Consider the following 17674-nt stretch of genomic DNA (forward strand, 5'->3'; position numbering starts at 1 on the left):
AAAAACAAAACTACCCTTCCCTTTCCTTTTCTAGCATGCCATCTTCCATGGGGGAGAAATACATGGGGACAGGAATATAATATGAGGCTTTTTTCTTTAAGATCAATATCACTCAGGGAATAGAGGCTGTGGGGCAGGTGGTGGGTGGGTGGGGGGGAGGTTGGTTTTATGATATCCTTGATAGTTTGATTGTCTCTGAAGGATTCAGAAAAGCTGATGGAGCAACAAGGAAACCTATTAAAACGACTAGCCGAAGCCGACTCAGAAAAAGCGGTAATGTGAAGCCACCTTCTTGATCTTGTTCAAATAGTAAAAGGGTTTTCTTGGGGGATTCAGGGCATTGAGAAGTTCCATGCAGATAAAATCCTGGGCAGAGGACATCCCTCAGTATTAGAAAATGTAGATTTTTCTTGTTTTTCTGTATCAGTATGTATCAATAACTGATTTATTTAGGACATTGTTAGAAGGGTTAATTTTGACATTATGTTGCCATGGATCCGATTTTTGGGGAGCTCAAAAATACAATGCCTCTTTTCTAGTATCAGCCACATTTTATTCAGAATATTTCTTCATAATGTCCAGAAAGGAGGCACATGCCTCATTACTTTTAACTGTATAGAATGTGTTTTGGACTATGTGGCATGGGTCAGCCTTAACTGCTGGGCCCCAATGACTAAGTGATGAGTCCCAAACCTTGCACGGGAGGAGGGTACTCTCCCTTCTGGCCAGAAGAAAGTGGAGAGCTAACCTGCCCTGGAACTTGGCATGTTATACCTTCCCCAAGGAAAATGAGATGTGTGTTGTTTTCCAGCGCCTGTTGCTATTGCTACAAGATAAAGACAAGGAAGTAGAAGAGCTGCTACAAGAAATTCAGTGTGAGAAGGTAATTTCTTTCCCTTGTCTCTATTTTTTTTTCCTGTGATAGAGTTTAAAATAGAAAATGGTTCTGACAGTAGTCCTCCAGATTCTCAGTTATTGCTTATCTCCCCTTGAGCTATTTGCTCTAGATTTTCCCAATCCTTCCATTGTGTTTTACCAGTGAACATTCTTAATGCTTTTCCCATATTTAAAGTTCTCTCAGGATTTCCTTTAGCTCTAGTCCTGGAAGCAAACTATTTTTAAAATACAGAGAGGATCCCTCAGAGATACCCTCTCTCATTCTCTTGTAGTTGGTATGTTTTGTCAGCTTCATAAAATTTGAGTATTCCTCTTGAGTAGGACCCAGGGCATGCAGTTTGTGGCTATCTCAGGTGTAGGGTACCTGTGTGCCTAACAAGGGAAAGGAACTCTTCTGACAATGATTCCTCTGCAGGCTCAAGCTAAGACAGCATCTGAACTCTCCAAGACTATGGAATCCATGCGGGGACATTTGCAGACACAGCTGCGGTCCAAAGAAGCAGAGAATAGTCGTCTTGTTATCCAGATCAAGGTACTAGCCCTAGCCCTTCAGAGTTCTGGATTTCATGAAATTATATTCTTTATGATACAATACCTAGGCTTCTCTAGTAGGAATGGATAAAGAGACTAACTTCTAAGGGATGTACAGTTGGTGTACATGGCTGTGATCTTACATTGAATTATGGCTATGACCCTATAGTGCACTATGGCTTGTGATTATATGTTGTATCTTTTACATATCCAGGGAGTGGGGTGTTTATAAGGTACAGTAAATACAAAGCATACTTGTTCTGGTGCTAGACAACCTGGGTTCATATCTTGATTTGACCATAAATCATGTGACCATGGGCTCTTATCTTCCGTGGGCCTCAATTTTGACATCTGCAAAATAAGTGGATTGCTTCTGTTGATTTCCAATGTCCTTTATAACTTTAAAGTTCTTATTATCCTGAGATCTAGAGCATTCTAACTAGAAATCTAAAGCAACTACAAATGGACAATTGTACTTAATGGACAATTGTATCCCTAGCAACTTTGCCTGACCATTCTCTTGATGTTTTATTTTTACCTTTCAGACTAGTTGTCATTTATGTACTTTTGACTTAATGTCTTTTCTGCTTCTAAAATAGGTTTCAGATTAAAAAGTTTAAGTAGTTTAATATATATGCACTATGCAGTTTCAAATAAACATTTCAGTAATCTATGGGGTATTTTAGTGTGTACATTCTCTGCCAATGCAATTTGCAGCTCTTTTACCACTTAGATGGTCTTTGAAAGTTGTTATAGCAGAAATAAAATCACTGCTAACTTGGCAGTAGGCCTTTCTAAACTTAGGTATCCTGGTCCTATACCGTAAGAAAGGCCTGATACTAAGCCAATACATAAATCCTTCCCAGCATGGCATGGTTTAGAGTTTCCACACTACTGACAAAGTTTTTGAGAACCCAAGTCCCTTCTATGTTATGATGAAGAATTTGAATAGGACTTTAGTGAATAGGAACCAAATTAAAATGAAAACAAAGCAGAATCCCAGTAAAAGAAGCAAGAAAATAGTTGATATCAAGGTTTTAAGGTAAATTCATTGCAGCAATTGAGTATTGAATATAGTCCTGAACTTCCTTATAGAAAAGGCTGAATGAGCAACATATGATAATTCTTATCTAATAAAAGGAAATAGGTAAATTTTCCCTGACAGGGAATTTTGAGAGGAATTTAACACACCTTTAGGGCCATTGGGTAATACAATAGATCTTAATGAAGATGCATGATAGCAGCTTCCTTCAGAGTTACCCTTTTCTCTCCCCATTGGTCTAGTTGTCACAGAGCATTTCATAACATTCTGGGGCTCTGAAGGAAACTTAGTGTGAAACCTCTTTAGGAAGTGATAAGGTGTTATTCCTGCAACAGTGACATTGAGCTGCCTTAGCACTCAGTAAGTCATTCTTCATTCCTGTCCCCAGAATTTGGAGCGCAGTGGTTCTCAGCATAAGGCTGAAATGGAGGCCATCATGGAGCAGCTGAAGGACCTCAAGCAGAAAGGAGACCGGGACAAAGAAGCCTTGAAGAAAGCCATTCGAGCACAGCAAGAGAGGGCAGAGCGGAGTGAAGAGTATGCTGAACAATTGCATGTCCAGCTTGCGGACAAGGTAACAGTCAAGGGAGGGATGGCTGAAGATAATTCACATTCATATCAGTGGCATTTTTTCACAGTGACCCTTTGAGAAGGGAGGTCATAATGTCCTTTTTGCATGTGAGGAAATTCCAACTCTGAGAGTCTAAGTGATGTATACCTAATGTCACTCAGTAACCAGTCAGGTTCTGCAGTAATATATCAACAGGTCTCTTTACTTTGAGACCAGAGCTTTAGCTATTGTCCTGCCTAGCTTTTCATGCAGCCCTGACTTGTGGGAGGACAGCTTGCTTCCTGTTGGTCGCCTAAGTAGGGCAGTTTGTTGTATTAGATTGATAGATCCAGGCACATTGGACTTAGGGTAGATAAAAATTGCCTGCCAAGAAGGTAGTTAAGAATAGTTTATAAAACAGGAAAACTGTAGGAAATAGTGAAAGTACAATAATCAAAACTGAGAAAGATGCCTTATGAAGATTAAAAAGAACACAAGGCTTCTGAAACAATGTTTCCAATAGCTCTAATAGAAGGAGCTACAGGCTATCAATTTATCCACTTTTAGGTTCTTGTCCCATCTTAGTTTACTGTCTGTAATGACTCTAAGACTATGAAAGAAAGGGCTTTAATAAATCACTAGAAACCTTGGCATCTCAGCTTTCCTATTTGTACTATTTTTAATATTCCTGCCCCTATCCAAGTTGATAATGATAAAAGTGATGATCAACTTTTTTAAGCATTTTGTGAGAGAGTTGCATAAATGGTTCAGGGTGCTGTGTAAGAAAGGTTTATAAGCAAGCTAATTATTACTATGGTCAGTTGAAATTTGGGATGAATAGCTTCCCAACAGTTTTTAGGCAGTTTTAGATTTTAGGGTCTAACATCATGTCAAGCCTAGCCTCATAGTTTTACTTTGCTGGATTGAAAAGGCTCTGCATGGAAGATCTCTTTTGCTCTTGGAACTGTGCCAAGGCCAGGATCGCTTATATTTGGGGTTGATGAGTCTTGTTTTGTCTCTTTCCTGGTGTCCCCAGGATCTGTATGTTGCTGAAGCCCTCTCCACCCTGGAATCCTGGAGGAGCCGTTACAACCAGGTGGTGAAAGACAAGGGAGATCTAGAGCTGGAGATCATTGTGTTAAATGAGTAAGGTCTTGGGATTGGGCAGAGGCCTTGGTGGGGGTGGGAGGGGAGGAAGTGTTGGGGGGTGCTGAACATGGGAAAATTTTTAGGCATGGTTCAACCTTAATTCCTCTTTTCACTGTTATGTATAGGTAGATGACAGTTAAGAGGTCATGAATGGTGGGCTGGGGGAGTGGGATTTTATATGGCCTCGTGGATTTTAAGATTGGTTGGTTTGACTGGATTCCTTAGAATGGCTCTTTTATTAAGATTCCATTTAGTGCCCTGTTCCATTAGATATCCTCTGAGAAAAACTGAGCTTTTTGGTATTTCTTATTTGATCCTGACATATTATCTAACCAAGGTAGATGCCAGTAGGAACAATAAACAGTAGTCCACTTGGGCCTGAAAAACTGAGGCATGGGCTATATATAGTAAAATATCGATTGGAACACAATGCACAGTAAAAAATTTCCAGGGTTTCTCTGCAGCTGCCAATCAAAATGTTCTTTAATGGATTTTTACCTGAGATGGGAGTGTGTGTCAGCATCTCTAGGTCTTGTCTAAGCAGGATCTCAAGTTTCTAGTTCTGGATGGGCAATAATATGAGATTGTGCCTACAGCCAGTTAGTTCTCTGACTTTTGGATGCAAAATGTTGATGCAAAGAGACATGAAAAGAGGGCATGTACAGTAACTTGAAGGGGGGGAGTATATAGACTATTTTAGTCATATGGTCTGGATAACATGTGTATATTGCTTATATTGAGGGCAATATTTAATTTTTAAGTTGATTCATTAAACTTTTTCTTTGTACTTCCAGTTCCTAGCATAAATCTGATACCTGGTAGGCGCTTTAATAATTGCTTTGTTTATTGATTAAAAATAAACATATTTACAAACATTAAGAACAATTCATGATGTAACCTCTCCCTGTCCTTATGCTCATCTGATTGCATGTGTAGTTAGGTTTCATTTAGATTTTACTCTTATTTTCAGTATGGAGCTTTATATTTTTAATTGTCATGGCAGTTGTATTTGTCTATTTGAATCAGTTATGTCACAGTCTGTTCAGTTATTCCTTATCCATCCAGCATTAATTCCAGTTTGCTTCTCTTCTAACCATCATAGCCATTTATTCAGCAAGTATTTATTAAGAATCTGATTAGGCCAGGCTTTCTAGGTATTAGGTGCTGGGAATACAAAGATAAAAATGAAATCATACTAGCACTTGAGGAGTTCATGTTCTAGCAGAAGAAATAAACTGAATAGGACATGAATTATTAGAGTAATTCCTTGGACATTAGAAAAACTGGCAGTTGAGCGGGGAAGGTGCAGAAGGATTAGCGTAAGCTCTCTTTAAGGAAGTAACATTTGAGTTGAACATTTGAAGAGGGGTTAATTTCCAGAAAAAGAAAGCTGATGGAGTGAATCCCATGCATGGAGACAGCATGTTCAAAAATTTAGAGATGCACAATAGATTATGTTCAGGGAATACCAAGCAGATCAGTTTGCATGGAATATAGAATTTGTGAAAGAAAGGAAATTGTAATGTGCAATAAACTGATAGCTGTAGACTGGAGGAATCTGCTCTGGAATGAGAAAACTAAGTAACAATGTGTGTTTTATTCTGGAGGCAGGAGGGCAAACTTCAATAGTTTCTTGAGTTAGGGTAATTACAGACAGACTTGCACTTCAGGAATATTGATGGAATATTGATACAGCAGGTGTATAAAGGATAAATAGCCAGGGAGGCTCTATTTATCTATTACCTATTTATTTATTATAATCAATATTATCTAAGTGAGAGCTAAATAAAGTCCTGAACCAAAGTTGTATGGATGAAGAGAAAGGGATAAATTCAAGAGATAAAACCAACAAAATTTAACAAATGATAAAGAGTTGAGGTTGATTCCAAGGCTGACTCCAAGATTACAAACCTGGGTGACTAAAAGGATGGATGCAAATTCTGAGACAGTTGGGAGAAGGGGATATTATTTAGGGGAGAAAAATAATGAATTCTATTTTGGACATGTTAAATTATAGGTGCTTATGGGACAATTAGTTGGAGACACCCAGTGGGCAGTTGATGATGAAAGACTGGAAATCAAGAGAGAAATTGAGGTCTCTCAAGAGAGAAATTGAGGCTGAATTATATAGATCTAGAAGTCATCTGTGTGGGAAGTGATAGTTGAAAACAAGGGAACTAATGACATCATCTGTGTGGAAGTTATAGTTGAATACAAGGGAAATGATGACATCAACATGTAAAGAGAAGAAATGAGGGCCTAGTACAGAACCCAGGGTACAACTATGTAAAAGGAGCAAAACAAGGATGATATGATCCATTAAAGAAGACTGGGAAGGAACAATTAGAGATGTAGGCAGAGAGCCAGAAAAGGTCATGAAAACTCTGTAAAGACTGTTTAGGAAGAGAAGTGTGAATCAACAGTGTCAAATGCTATGAGGGAAGTTAAGAATATAAACTGAGAAAAAAGCATTGGATTTGACAGTTTATAATAGATCATTGATAACTTTGAAGAGAGCAGTTTAATTGAGTGATGAAGTTAGAAGTCAAGATTTTTAAGGTGTTCAGAAATAAATAGGGTATGAATAAAATAGAAAAACCAATGTTTTCCTCAGACCTTTGACTAATGAAGGGAGAAGATTTAGAATCATATTGTGAGGGGTTAATGGCTAGTAGGACCAAGTGCAAGTATTTTCAAGGGTGGGGGAGATCTAGTTAAGTTTGTAAATAATAGAGAAGGAACCAGTGGATATGGAAAGTTTGAAAATTAGAGCAAGAAAAAATGAAATGATTAGAGGAACAAAATAAGCTTTGGGAAGGGTATAATTCAGATCAAAGGCAAAAGTAGAAGACATTGGCATTTATAAGGAAAATAGCCTCTTGGCGGAGCCTGGTTTCTATGATTGCATGAAGGAGAAGCATGAGAACAACTAATGTTGCTTAAAGGACTCTTTATTATAACCAATGAAATGGGAATTCCATAAGGCACAGTAGAATTGAGGAAAGGAGTATAGAATAGGAAGAGAGATGGCACTGATATGAATAGGAAGGAACAGAGAGTGGCCTAAGAAAGAGAGCCTGTAACCCTGAATGCTAGGGATTTTGAGTAACCATAGAGTAATAAATAGCTTGTTGTCACACCCTTTGCAGTAGTTATAGGCCTATTGATTTGGTTATTCCCTGAATAAGAGCTAAAGAGTTAAGGGAGTGAGACAGTGGGTGAATTAATCATGGCAAGGCAGATGTGTACAAATGGTGGTCTGCCTAATGGTCAAAGTCCTAATGTATGGCTAGTTGTAAAGGCAGTAGGGGATGGGAAAGGGATGGAAAAGGCTGTAGTTTAGATTTATTCACCTTCTAATTACTGGCCTACTTAAAGTCTGTCTTATGGTGGTTCTAGTATTAAGTAGATTATTTAGAATAAGTTAATATTACCTCTTTGTTTTGGGGTAAGGCCCAGGTTCTGGAGAGTCTTTGGTTCTTGACTAATAGCTGATGACAGCTTTTTACAAATAGATATTTGTCTTTTTAAATATTTATGTGGTATAGTCTTAGGATCAAATAGTATGACCAGTTTCATTGTCTTGTGACAATTTTGTTACATTGCTTTCCAGAAAGATTGTATCAATTTGTAATGCCATTATCAATGCAATAATAGCTAAAAGAAAAAATTTAAATATAGGTCTTGTTTATAGGACCTATACAGTATCAAAAAAAAAAAAAGTATTGGGGTGTTTATCTGGTGAGGAATATAAATGACTATCCAAAGAGAATGTTGACTTTAGTGGAGGAAAAAAGACCTGGAGAAATGAAGGTAATTTTTTATACAGGGCCAAGAAGATTAAACATCCTATGTATGATAGTAATCATATATACATTAATGACATTGGATGTGTCCTAATGATATGGAGGGAGATAGATGACCAGGATCGTCTCAAAAACTATGCAAATGAAGTTTAAAACTACTAAGCTGAGATGGAAAAGCTTTCAGTTTTGTCCCAGCAGTGATTGTGTCTGCTATTCAAGGAACTCGTTGTAGGGAGACTCATCACCAGAATGCTGGTTACTACATGACCAACTTGGGGATGGGGGAGGGCGGGGAGAGGGAGAAATGGCTATCCATGAAACATAAAATATAAAATAAAAATAATCTTTTGTGCTGTACAGTTCCTTGTCACCTTTGCAATTTGATTGACCAGAGCTACAGATGTTTCAGAGTTGATTATCTATATAATATTGCTACAACTATGTTATCTATATAATATTGCTATAACTATGTAAATTGTTCTCCTAATTCTGCTCACCTCATTATCAGTTCAAAGAAGTTTCCTAGGATTTTTTGAAACCATCTCTATTACTTCTTAAAGCACAATTTCAATCATTTTCCAACTGATATCTTCTGAGTTCCAATCCTTTGCTACCCCCAAAAAATTGCTATAAATATTTTTGAATATATGAGTCTTTTTCCTCTTTATTTCTTTGAGATAGAGACCTACTAGTGATATTACTGAGTCTCAATAGGCATGGCTTAATCATTTTGGGGGGGGGGCATAATTCCAAATTGTTTTTCAAGAATGGTTGGACTAGTTCACAGCTATTGCAAAAAACATCAAGTATTTCTCTTTTCTGTAATGTTAGCCAGTCTGATGGATGTTAAGTGGTTACATCAGAGTTATTTTAATGTACATTTATTATTTAGTTTTTCATATGACTATATTGACAGTTTGGATTTCTTCCTCTGAAAACTACTTATTCATATCCTTTGACCATTTATCATTACGAAATGACTGTTGATCTTGTAAATTTGACTTAGTTTCCTCTGTACTTTAAAAAATAAGATTTTTATCAGAGAAACTTGCTGTAAATTTTTCCCCAATTTTCTGCTTTTCTTCTAATTTTTGCTGCTACATTGATTTTGTGTAAAAATCTTTTTAACTGTAGTAATCAAAATTAGTTAGCTATTTTAGCTCTGCAAACCTGTTTAATCATGAACCTTTGCCTATCCATAGATCTGATGGATAAACTTTTTCTATGTTCCAGTAATTTGTTTATGATATCACCTGTTATGAATCAGCTACCTTTTTTGATATAACATGCTAGTCTGTTTCTAGTTTCTGCTTGACTGGTTTTCAGTTTTCCTAATAGTTTTTGTCAAAGTGTAAATTTTTGATTCAATAGCTTCATATCTTGGGGTTTACCAAATACTAGATTATTGGGCTTTTATTTGCCTCCTGTTTATGGTGTGGTTTTACTTAATGTGTTTCACTGATCAACCTCTCTTATCTAGTACCAAATGATTACAGGTTTGTAGTATTTTAATCAATTTACTCAATCAATAGTTTGAGGTATGACGTTGCTAGTCCCCTTTACTTCCTAGTGGTTGTTTTTTTATTGATTCCCTTGATATTCTTGACCTTTCTCCAGATGAATTTTTCAGTTTTTTTCGAGTTCTATAAAGTAATTCTTTAGTAATTTAATTGTATGGCACTGAATTAATTTAGGTGTAGTATTGTCAATCTTATTTTGTTGACAAAGCCTACCCATGAACAATTAATATTTTTCCAATTATTTAAATATCTTTTTGTGGGAAATATTTTGTTACATATTCATGAAGTTCCTGTGTATGTCTTGGCAAGATAAACTCCCAAGCATATTATATTGTTTATAATTATTTTAAATAGAATTTCTTTGTTTATCTTTTCCTGTGGGATTTATTGGGTAGTTATAGGAATGCTAATTTGTGTGGATTTATTTATATCCTTCAATTTTAGTGTTTCAATTAGTTTTTTAGTTGCCTCTCCAGGGTTTTTTCTAGGTGAACCATCAACTCACCTGCAAAAAGTCAGTTTTCCTCATCACTTATATTTATTCCTTCAATTTCTTTTGCTATAGCTAGAATTTTTAGTATTATTTTTAATGGTGGTAGAATTTTTATTTCACTTGCTCTAATTGTAAATATTGTAAAACCTTTTAGCTTATGCCCATTAAAAATAATGCTTGCATTATTTTTGTTTTGATAATTAGTATTTAACATTTTAATGAAAGCTCCATCTACTTCTGGCTTTTAGTGTTTTAAACTGAAATGTGTGTGTTTTATCAAAAACTTTTTCTATATCTATTGAATAATCATATAATTTTTGGGTTTTTTGTTAATATGGACATTTATGCTTAAAGTTTTCCTAATATTGAACCAGTTCAGCTTTCCTGATATGATATAAATTCTACTTGGTTATAATATATGATCTTTGTAACATATTGCTGTAATCTTCTTGATAAGTGTTTTATTATTTAAAATTTTTATATCAATATTCTTTAGGGGAACATTAGTCTTTATTTTTCTTTCTCTGTTTTGATTCTCCCTGGTTTAGGTATCAAGACTATATTTGTGTGAGAGAAGGAGTTTGGGTAGGACTCTTTTACCTATTTTGAAGGGCAAACAAAACAACATACAGTTTATGTAGTATTGAAATTTGTTCTTTAAATGTTAGAATTTGTCTACAAATCTAATTGTGGAGATGGGTTTTCCCCCCTTAGGGATTTATGACTTGTTCAGTTTCTTTTTCTAAAATAAGAGAATTTAAGTATTTTATTTTCTGTTCTATTAATCTGAGAAATTTATATTTTTGTAAATATTCATTTCATTTTGAACAGTACTTTTAATGATTGTTGAGTCCAGGATAAGGACTAGTTTTGAATCTTATCTGGCTGTTTGATTTTGGACAAATCAATTACCCTCTCCAAACCTGTTTCCTATATAGTATTTGAGAGTTGTATGGATCCAATGAGAATAATAATATATATGAAACACTTTGCAAACTGTAACATATTTTTATATACTAGTTAAAACTTCTATTTTGAAAGCCTATATTTCTAACATCTTCCCTGTAATGATGCTATGTGTTTGTGAATGTCAGAATTACCTCGAAAATTCCATCTGTATCCAGTAAATAAGGAAAAAATAAACAGGATACACCTAGTACATTACCAGTGCTGATTTGCATGTGAGAAATGACATATCTTCAGGGATGATCAGAAAAAAACAGTTATATGGCAAGAGTGAGGAACAGCTAGAAAATAGTCCTGGTATCCACAAAATTATAGAAGAATGAGAAGACCTCATGTATATACTAACTGACATTTTTATGGAGGGTTTCTTGTTCTTGCATGAACAAGAAATGTATGAGATGATAAAGCATAGATTTTTCAAAATTGATGAAAATGCCTATATCCTTTGATTTCAAAATCTCACTAGTAGGCAAGACAAAATTAAGTCCCATATATACCAAAGTGTTCATAGCAGTAGTTTTTGTACTAGTTTTATAGAACTGGAAATGAGAGCATATGTCCATTTTGGAGGAATCAAAACCAAACAAATTGTGATATGTAAATATAATGGAATATTACTGTGATATACTGAGTACTATAAGAAGCATTGGAAGACTTACTTTGCAGTGATGCAGAGTTGATGGTAAACTGAACCAGATAACAATATCCATGCTAACTAACTACAACACTGTAAATGAAAAGAGCAAAATTTTCTAAACTGGACAATGTTATTATCATGATTAGATTTAATCCTTGAGAAGAGTTGAAAATACACCTGTCTTCTTGCAAAAATGAAGGACTATGGACATAGTAACCTACAATCTACCATTGCATTTGGTCACTATGTGGGTCAGATTTTGCTAGTTTCTTTTACATTTTTTTTTCCTTACACAAAGGATGGCTCATAATTTTGGGAGATGAGGGTGAAAAGGGAAGGATATATATATTCAGAAAGTTTTGTGATTAAAAAGTCATCAATGAAATATAAGAATTTTTAACAGGCATAGATAGATGTAAATAGGGAGAGATCATAGATCCATTGACTTATATTGAAGTGTGTAAGAATACAGTTGATTTTGTGGATTTGTTCCCCACTTGCTCCTTCTCTGAGCTCCCTGTTTCTCTTGAATGATAATGATAATAGATCATCCTAAATCTCTTTACTTCACATGGCATATTGTTTTTTGTTCATGGCAATCTGGTTCCCTCTGGAAGATGCTGCATCCCTAGTCGATCTCTTTCCTTCTTTCATTCCCCCCTGATATGATCAGAGGGAGAAGTAGAATATATTAGAATATATTCCTTGATTTTCATTGCCACTTCTGGACTATCTGTCTAGACTACTAAGTAACTTCTCCTCCTTTGAGGTTCATTTTACAGTGATTTGTCCAGATGCTTGTCAGTTATTAAGGCTCCATGTCATTCTCTCCTTTACCAAAGGTGTACCTTACATCATCCTCATGCCAATTTTTACCCTTAGACTGAAAGATTTTGGATAGACTCTTTTATTATTTTCATTATCCTTTCATCCCTTGGCCTATCATCTCCACAACTGCCTCAATTCTCATGAACTACATTTTTACTTTATCTCAGCCATTCATATCTTAGATATTACTATTACTGTGATAAAGCTTCATGATTTTAAATATAGCAAGGGAGTCTCTGATTATTATTTCCTATCTCATTTCATTCTCCCTTTGCTACTTCAACAATCCAAATCTAATTTTTGTCCTTACTCTTCTCTTTAGTAGGTATCAAAACCTACCTTTCCTTTTCATCCATCATTCTGCTTAGGGGTTACTTCAAATTCTGGCCTACTTAGTATTATCCATACTGAACATTCTTTTCCCTGTATAGATTTGCCCAGGCTGATGTACTTGACTTTGGAATACACTTCCTACTTTCCTTTCCATTTTAAATCCTTAGATTCCTGTAAAATTCTACTGTTAGTTTCCTACCTTCCTTTTCCTCTCCACCTCTCCTCCAGCAGAGTTAGGACTTTTATTTTTGATTTATTAGCATTTATAGTTTATTTCCTCAGTAGACTGTAAATTTCTTAAGGGCAAGCCCAGTTTCATTTTTATCTTAATGAGAATCTCCCACTGAACAGTGTTGGATAATAGGCGCTTAATAGATATTTATTGAATTGATGTATAATCTTTTTTTTTTCTTTCCCTTTGGATTTTCAAGTTAGAATCACCTTATCTTAAAATAGGGCTGTGATCATCTCTTACCAACATTTTCTCCTTTTTTTTGGTGCCTTATAATAAATATTAAACATTACCAATATTGGGATAGATGGATTATAAGTGGATATAGTCAGGTTTTTTTTTTTATAGGAATGCTTATATTTCTTCAATGAAGATAATATTGGTTCCTGGTTTTGAATAAAAATTCTTTATCAATTTAAGAATAAGCCCTCTTTATTTTTACTCCATTTAGGATTTTGTGGTGGTGTTTGGATTTAATATCAGTTAAATGTATTGTATTCCTTTTTAGCATCAAGCCAGTAGATGCTGTTTTTATTATTTTTTTCTGTCAATATGAATTGTATTTTTTCTTATATTGCCTTTTGTGTTTCTCACATCAATCTTTCATGGATGTGGTGAATAATTTAATTCATCATCATATATTATTTAATCTGGGGGGGGGGCATAATTTCTGATGATTTTGTTTAGACTAAGCACTAAGGATTAGGTGGTTTAAGTCCAAAGTTTACTGTGTTATAAATCTCTAAAGGACTCTCTGGAATCTTTTAGGGATTTGGAATGCCCTTGTAATTGAATTTGAGCAGAATTTGACTAAGTGACAGATAAAACCTAAATTAGAGTGACATAGACCAGAAAATGTTTGGTTTTGGTTAGTTTGGAGTGTATTAGTGGTAGATCTCAGAAGAGAATCTATGGCCCTTTCCTTTTAGTTGTTCAGTTTCTAATCTGGTTGATTACAAAATCCAATGTGCAGTATATAGCAATCTATAACCTCCATTTCATCAACATTTTTAGTGGGGAGAAGTTATGTGTATGTATTGGGGAAATGATTGCCTAACATACTCTCCTCCCTAATACCACTCTCAACACTTGATTTGACCAAGCTCCAGGTTTCAGGAGTTTCTCTTTTCATGCCCTCCCTACCCCAGCTACCTTCTCCCCATATATCCATCATGAATCATCAATTGAGAAAGATGAGTTAGTTCCTCATAGTTTGAGGAAACTACCATTCTAGAATTGTTAGCCTTTGGCATGTTCATTGCCAGGACTTCTGGATCATAAGGAGCCACTTCATTCCAGAAACTTTGGGTACTTTGAAATCTGATGTTTGCTGTTTTCTCCTCTTTTCTTTTTCTTATATACCAGCCGAGTGACGGATCTGGTATCACAGCAGCATGCCTTGGAGGAGAAGATGCGAGAAGACCGGGATAATCTGGTGGAAAGATTACACCGACAGACAGCAGAATATTCTGCATTCAAACTTGAGAATGAGAGGCTAAAGGTCAGCTGCTAATCATCCATGAACTATAGCTCATGCTCTTAAGGAAAATCTGCTGTTTTATGTGGCCAGAGGATGGGAAAAGAGTTTAGTTTGAGGCAACTTTAGGTATTGCCATTCCTCTTTGGCAACTAGATTGAAGTTAGGTATCTTTGCCCAAGGGTTTTGTGTATGTTTTGAGGAGTTTGAAATGGAACAACAGTATTTAATTCTGTGTCCCAATTTCAAGACCTAGAGTTCTTTTAATGACATTTTGATAATATGTTCATGAATACTATCCCAAGAGACAGATTAATGACTCAATAAGATTGTTCTCCTACCCTTTACCTGGTAAGTACAGGTTATATAGATGGAGTATTCTGTGGGCCTGGGACAAAACTACATAGTAATATTCTGGATAGGAGGAAAAGAACAAGCAAGAATCTTGAACCTTGTCTTCTATTCCACTGGGACTTCAGAGAGGTCATTTCTGTTTTCAGAGCTTATTTTCCCCATTTATAATTTGGGGACTTGGTGGGGAATAGTTACCTCTTACCAACTGAGATAAAACCTTTTAGAGTCAGGAATAGTTTACTTCTCAAAAATACTAATTCATATTTCCTTTAATTTTTAGAGGAAGGGAACTGTACAGACTAACTTTTTGAGAGAAGGGGGAAGGGAGGGCATCTTGGTGGCACGGTGAATAGAACACTGCCCCTGAAGTCAGTTAGTTGGACCTAAGTTCAAATCCAGCCTCAGAGTTTTGATATTTACTAGCTGTGTAACCCTGGGAAAGTCACTTAACCTTGATTGCCTTGTAGGTAAAAAAAAAAAGAGGAGAAAACAAGGCTGGTAAAGTTGGAAGACTACTATTTTTATCTTTGTTGCTTTTCTGAGAAAATAGCTTTTTTCCTTGCTTGACAGATATCTTTCACCACATTTTTTTACATTAGTTCAGAGTTAATGCCATAGTGTTTTGGTTAGAGGCAAGCTCTCCATATTGCTTAATATCCCCCTACAGGCTAGTATCACCCCTGTGGAAGACAGGCTAAGTCAAGCCCAAATTGAGGTCCAACAGCTGAAGGTGTCAGTCAAGAACTATGAAGGGATGATCGACAACTACAAGAGTCAGGTACTTTTCTAATTTGAGCTTTTTCTCAGCAGGTGTGAGGATCACTTCCCCATTTTGATCATGCCTGATTTCCCATCTGTTGTTTTCCCCACTCCCAAACCCCTTATTCTCAACAACTGAGTTATGAGAAATTGTTGTCTCTCACCAAATCTGGATCCCCTTTACCCCCTAGGTGATGAAGACCCGGATGGAAGCTGATGAGGTAGCCACTCAACTGGAACGCTGCGACAAAGAAAACAAGATCCTCAAAGATGAAATGAACAAAGAAATTGAATCGGTAATTGTTAATGTCTACCGAGACTTTCCCCCATCCCCTTTTGAATTAAATAGTCAGGTAACTGTGCCACCTTCCATATTTTGAGCTAGGAAGAAGAAAAAAGTGGTCTTCTGTAAAGCTAGCACCTTTTTTGTTGTCCTCTCCTTTTCTTTTCCTTGCTGTCTACCTCTGCCCTTCTTTCATTTAAGAAAATTAATTGAAGCTAAAAGCATTCAAAGTAATTTTATGGGAACAAATAATGATTGAACTCCCAGATACCTGCTTGACTAAGTGGTAGTATAGTTCCAATTGCTACTAGGATTCTAGTAGCAACAATTCCGTACACCCCAAAAAACCTGCAGCAACATACAAAAAGTTGTTCAGTCATTTCAGTTATGTCTAACTCTTCATGACCTCATTTGGGGTTTTGGAGCAAATATACTAGAGTGGTATGCCATTTCCTTCTCCAGGTCATTTTACAGATGAGGAAACTGAGGCAAACAGGATTAAGTTATTTGCCCAGGGTCAGATTTGAGTCCAGAATTAAACTCTGTTCTTTACTTTAGGCTTGGCACTTTATCTGTTTTGATATTTAGTTTTCTGAACACAAAAAAGAAACCCTAGATTTTACCTACTTCATGTGATGGCAGAGAAAGGTGCCTTTACAAGTAAATCTGGGGTTTGGGATTGGTCTATTAATAGGAGAAAATACTCTATTAGACAACCAGAGATCCAGGTAGTGCTTCATAACTTGAAGATGGGATGGGTCATTCAGAAATGAAAAGAAACTAGTAATTTAAATCAGAGACTAGTAATTTAAATCAGAGATACCCTAGAGGACAGTTGAGTATTTTACAGTGGGTTTTTCCTAGGATGGTTACCCTAAGAGATTTATTGGCAAACTTGATCAATACATGGTTTAACCTTGCTATCAGAGTACTTCAAGAGGTAAAAAATGTGGGGTTGTCTTTACCAAAAAATGTCGTTCTTTCCCTCTTTAAGGCTCGTAAGCAGTTCCAGGCACAGCTGACTGACCTTCAACAACTGCCTGAGATCCTCAAAATTACTGAGGCTAAGCTGGCTGAATGTCAGGATCAGCTACAAGGCTATGAGAGGAAAAATGTGGACCTCACAGCTATCATAGCAGATCTGCGCACCCGGGTAAGGGACTGGCAGAAAGGGTCTCACGACCTGACCCGAACAGCCAGCCGGATACCAAGATGAGACGCATGCCCCCAAAGGAAGATCACTTCCTTTTTCTTTGGCTGCCACTTTTCGAAACGAATTAATTCTCATCAACACTGTGAAATAAAAGTCTGGTGTGCCAAATGTTCTTGTGTTTGCAAATAGTGATTCTAGTGATAGGAGGCGTCACTTTTGAGCTGCTTCTATCAATTCTGATGGCTTGATTTTCTCTTTTTTCTACAGCCTTCATATTGGTCTGAGATTTAGCTTAACTCTTGCACTTTTGAGTTCTTTCATTGTTCTCAAATAGAGTAATCCCCAGGGCCTGAGCATCAGACATTGTGGCACTGAATGCTTGTCTGGCTTTTCTTCATACTTCAACTGCTCTCCCTTTCATTCTTTTGTTTGCAGTTACAGTATCTGACATTCTTTTCTGATGCAGTCATGCCTGATGTTTCCTATCTTGCACACTGATAACTTATTTTACTTTGGGACAAACATTATTTGAAATCTTGGGCAGGTCCTATAACTTATATTTTCTTATCTTGAAAATGAGAGGGTTGGATTAAGGAGATCTGTAAGATCCCTTACATCTCTTGTATTCAAGGTAAAGATTTCAGACAGTTATCCATAGGCTAAT

General features: G+C 36.2%; 1 protein-coding gene across 9 annotated transcripts in view; it reads left to right on the top strand.

The window, feature by feature from the left end:
* The window catches only part of ODF2 (outer dense fiber of sperm tails 2), a 44985-nt gene that overhangs the window by 22409 nt on the left and 4902 nt on the right, over positions 1–17674 (top strand). For all 9 annotated transcript variants that reach the window (XM_012553883.3, XM_023494280.2, XM_031954747.1 and 6 more), the window contains 9 exons: positions 202–273; positions 812–883; positions 1313–1429; positions 2859–3044; positions 4057–4166; positions 14350–14485; positions 15483–15593; positions 15766–15870; positions 16852–17010. In XM_012553883.3, the coding sequence (XP_012409337.3) occupies positions 202–273; positions 812–883; positions 1313–1429; positions 2859–3044; positions 4057–4166; positions 14350–14485; positions 15483–15593; positions 15766–15870; positions 16852–17010 (1068 nt within the window). The remainder of the gene's footprint in view (positions 1–201; positions 274–811; positions 884–1312; positions 1430–2858; positions 3045–4056; positions 4167–14349; positions 14486–15482; positions 15594–15765; positions 15871–16851; positions 17011–17674) is intronic.

Source organism: Sarcophilus harrisii, chromosome 2 (genome assembly GCF_902635505.1).
Source record: "Sarcophilus harrisii chromosome 2, mSarHar1.11, whole genome shotgun sequence".
Taxonomy (NCBI): Eukaryota; Metazoa; Chordata; class Mammalia; order Dasyuromorphia; family Dasyuridae; genus Sarcophilus; species Sarcophilus harrisii.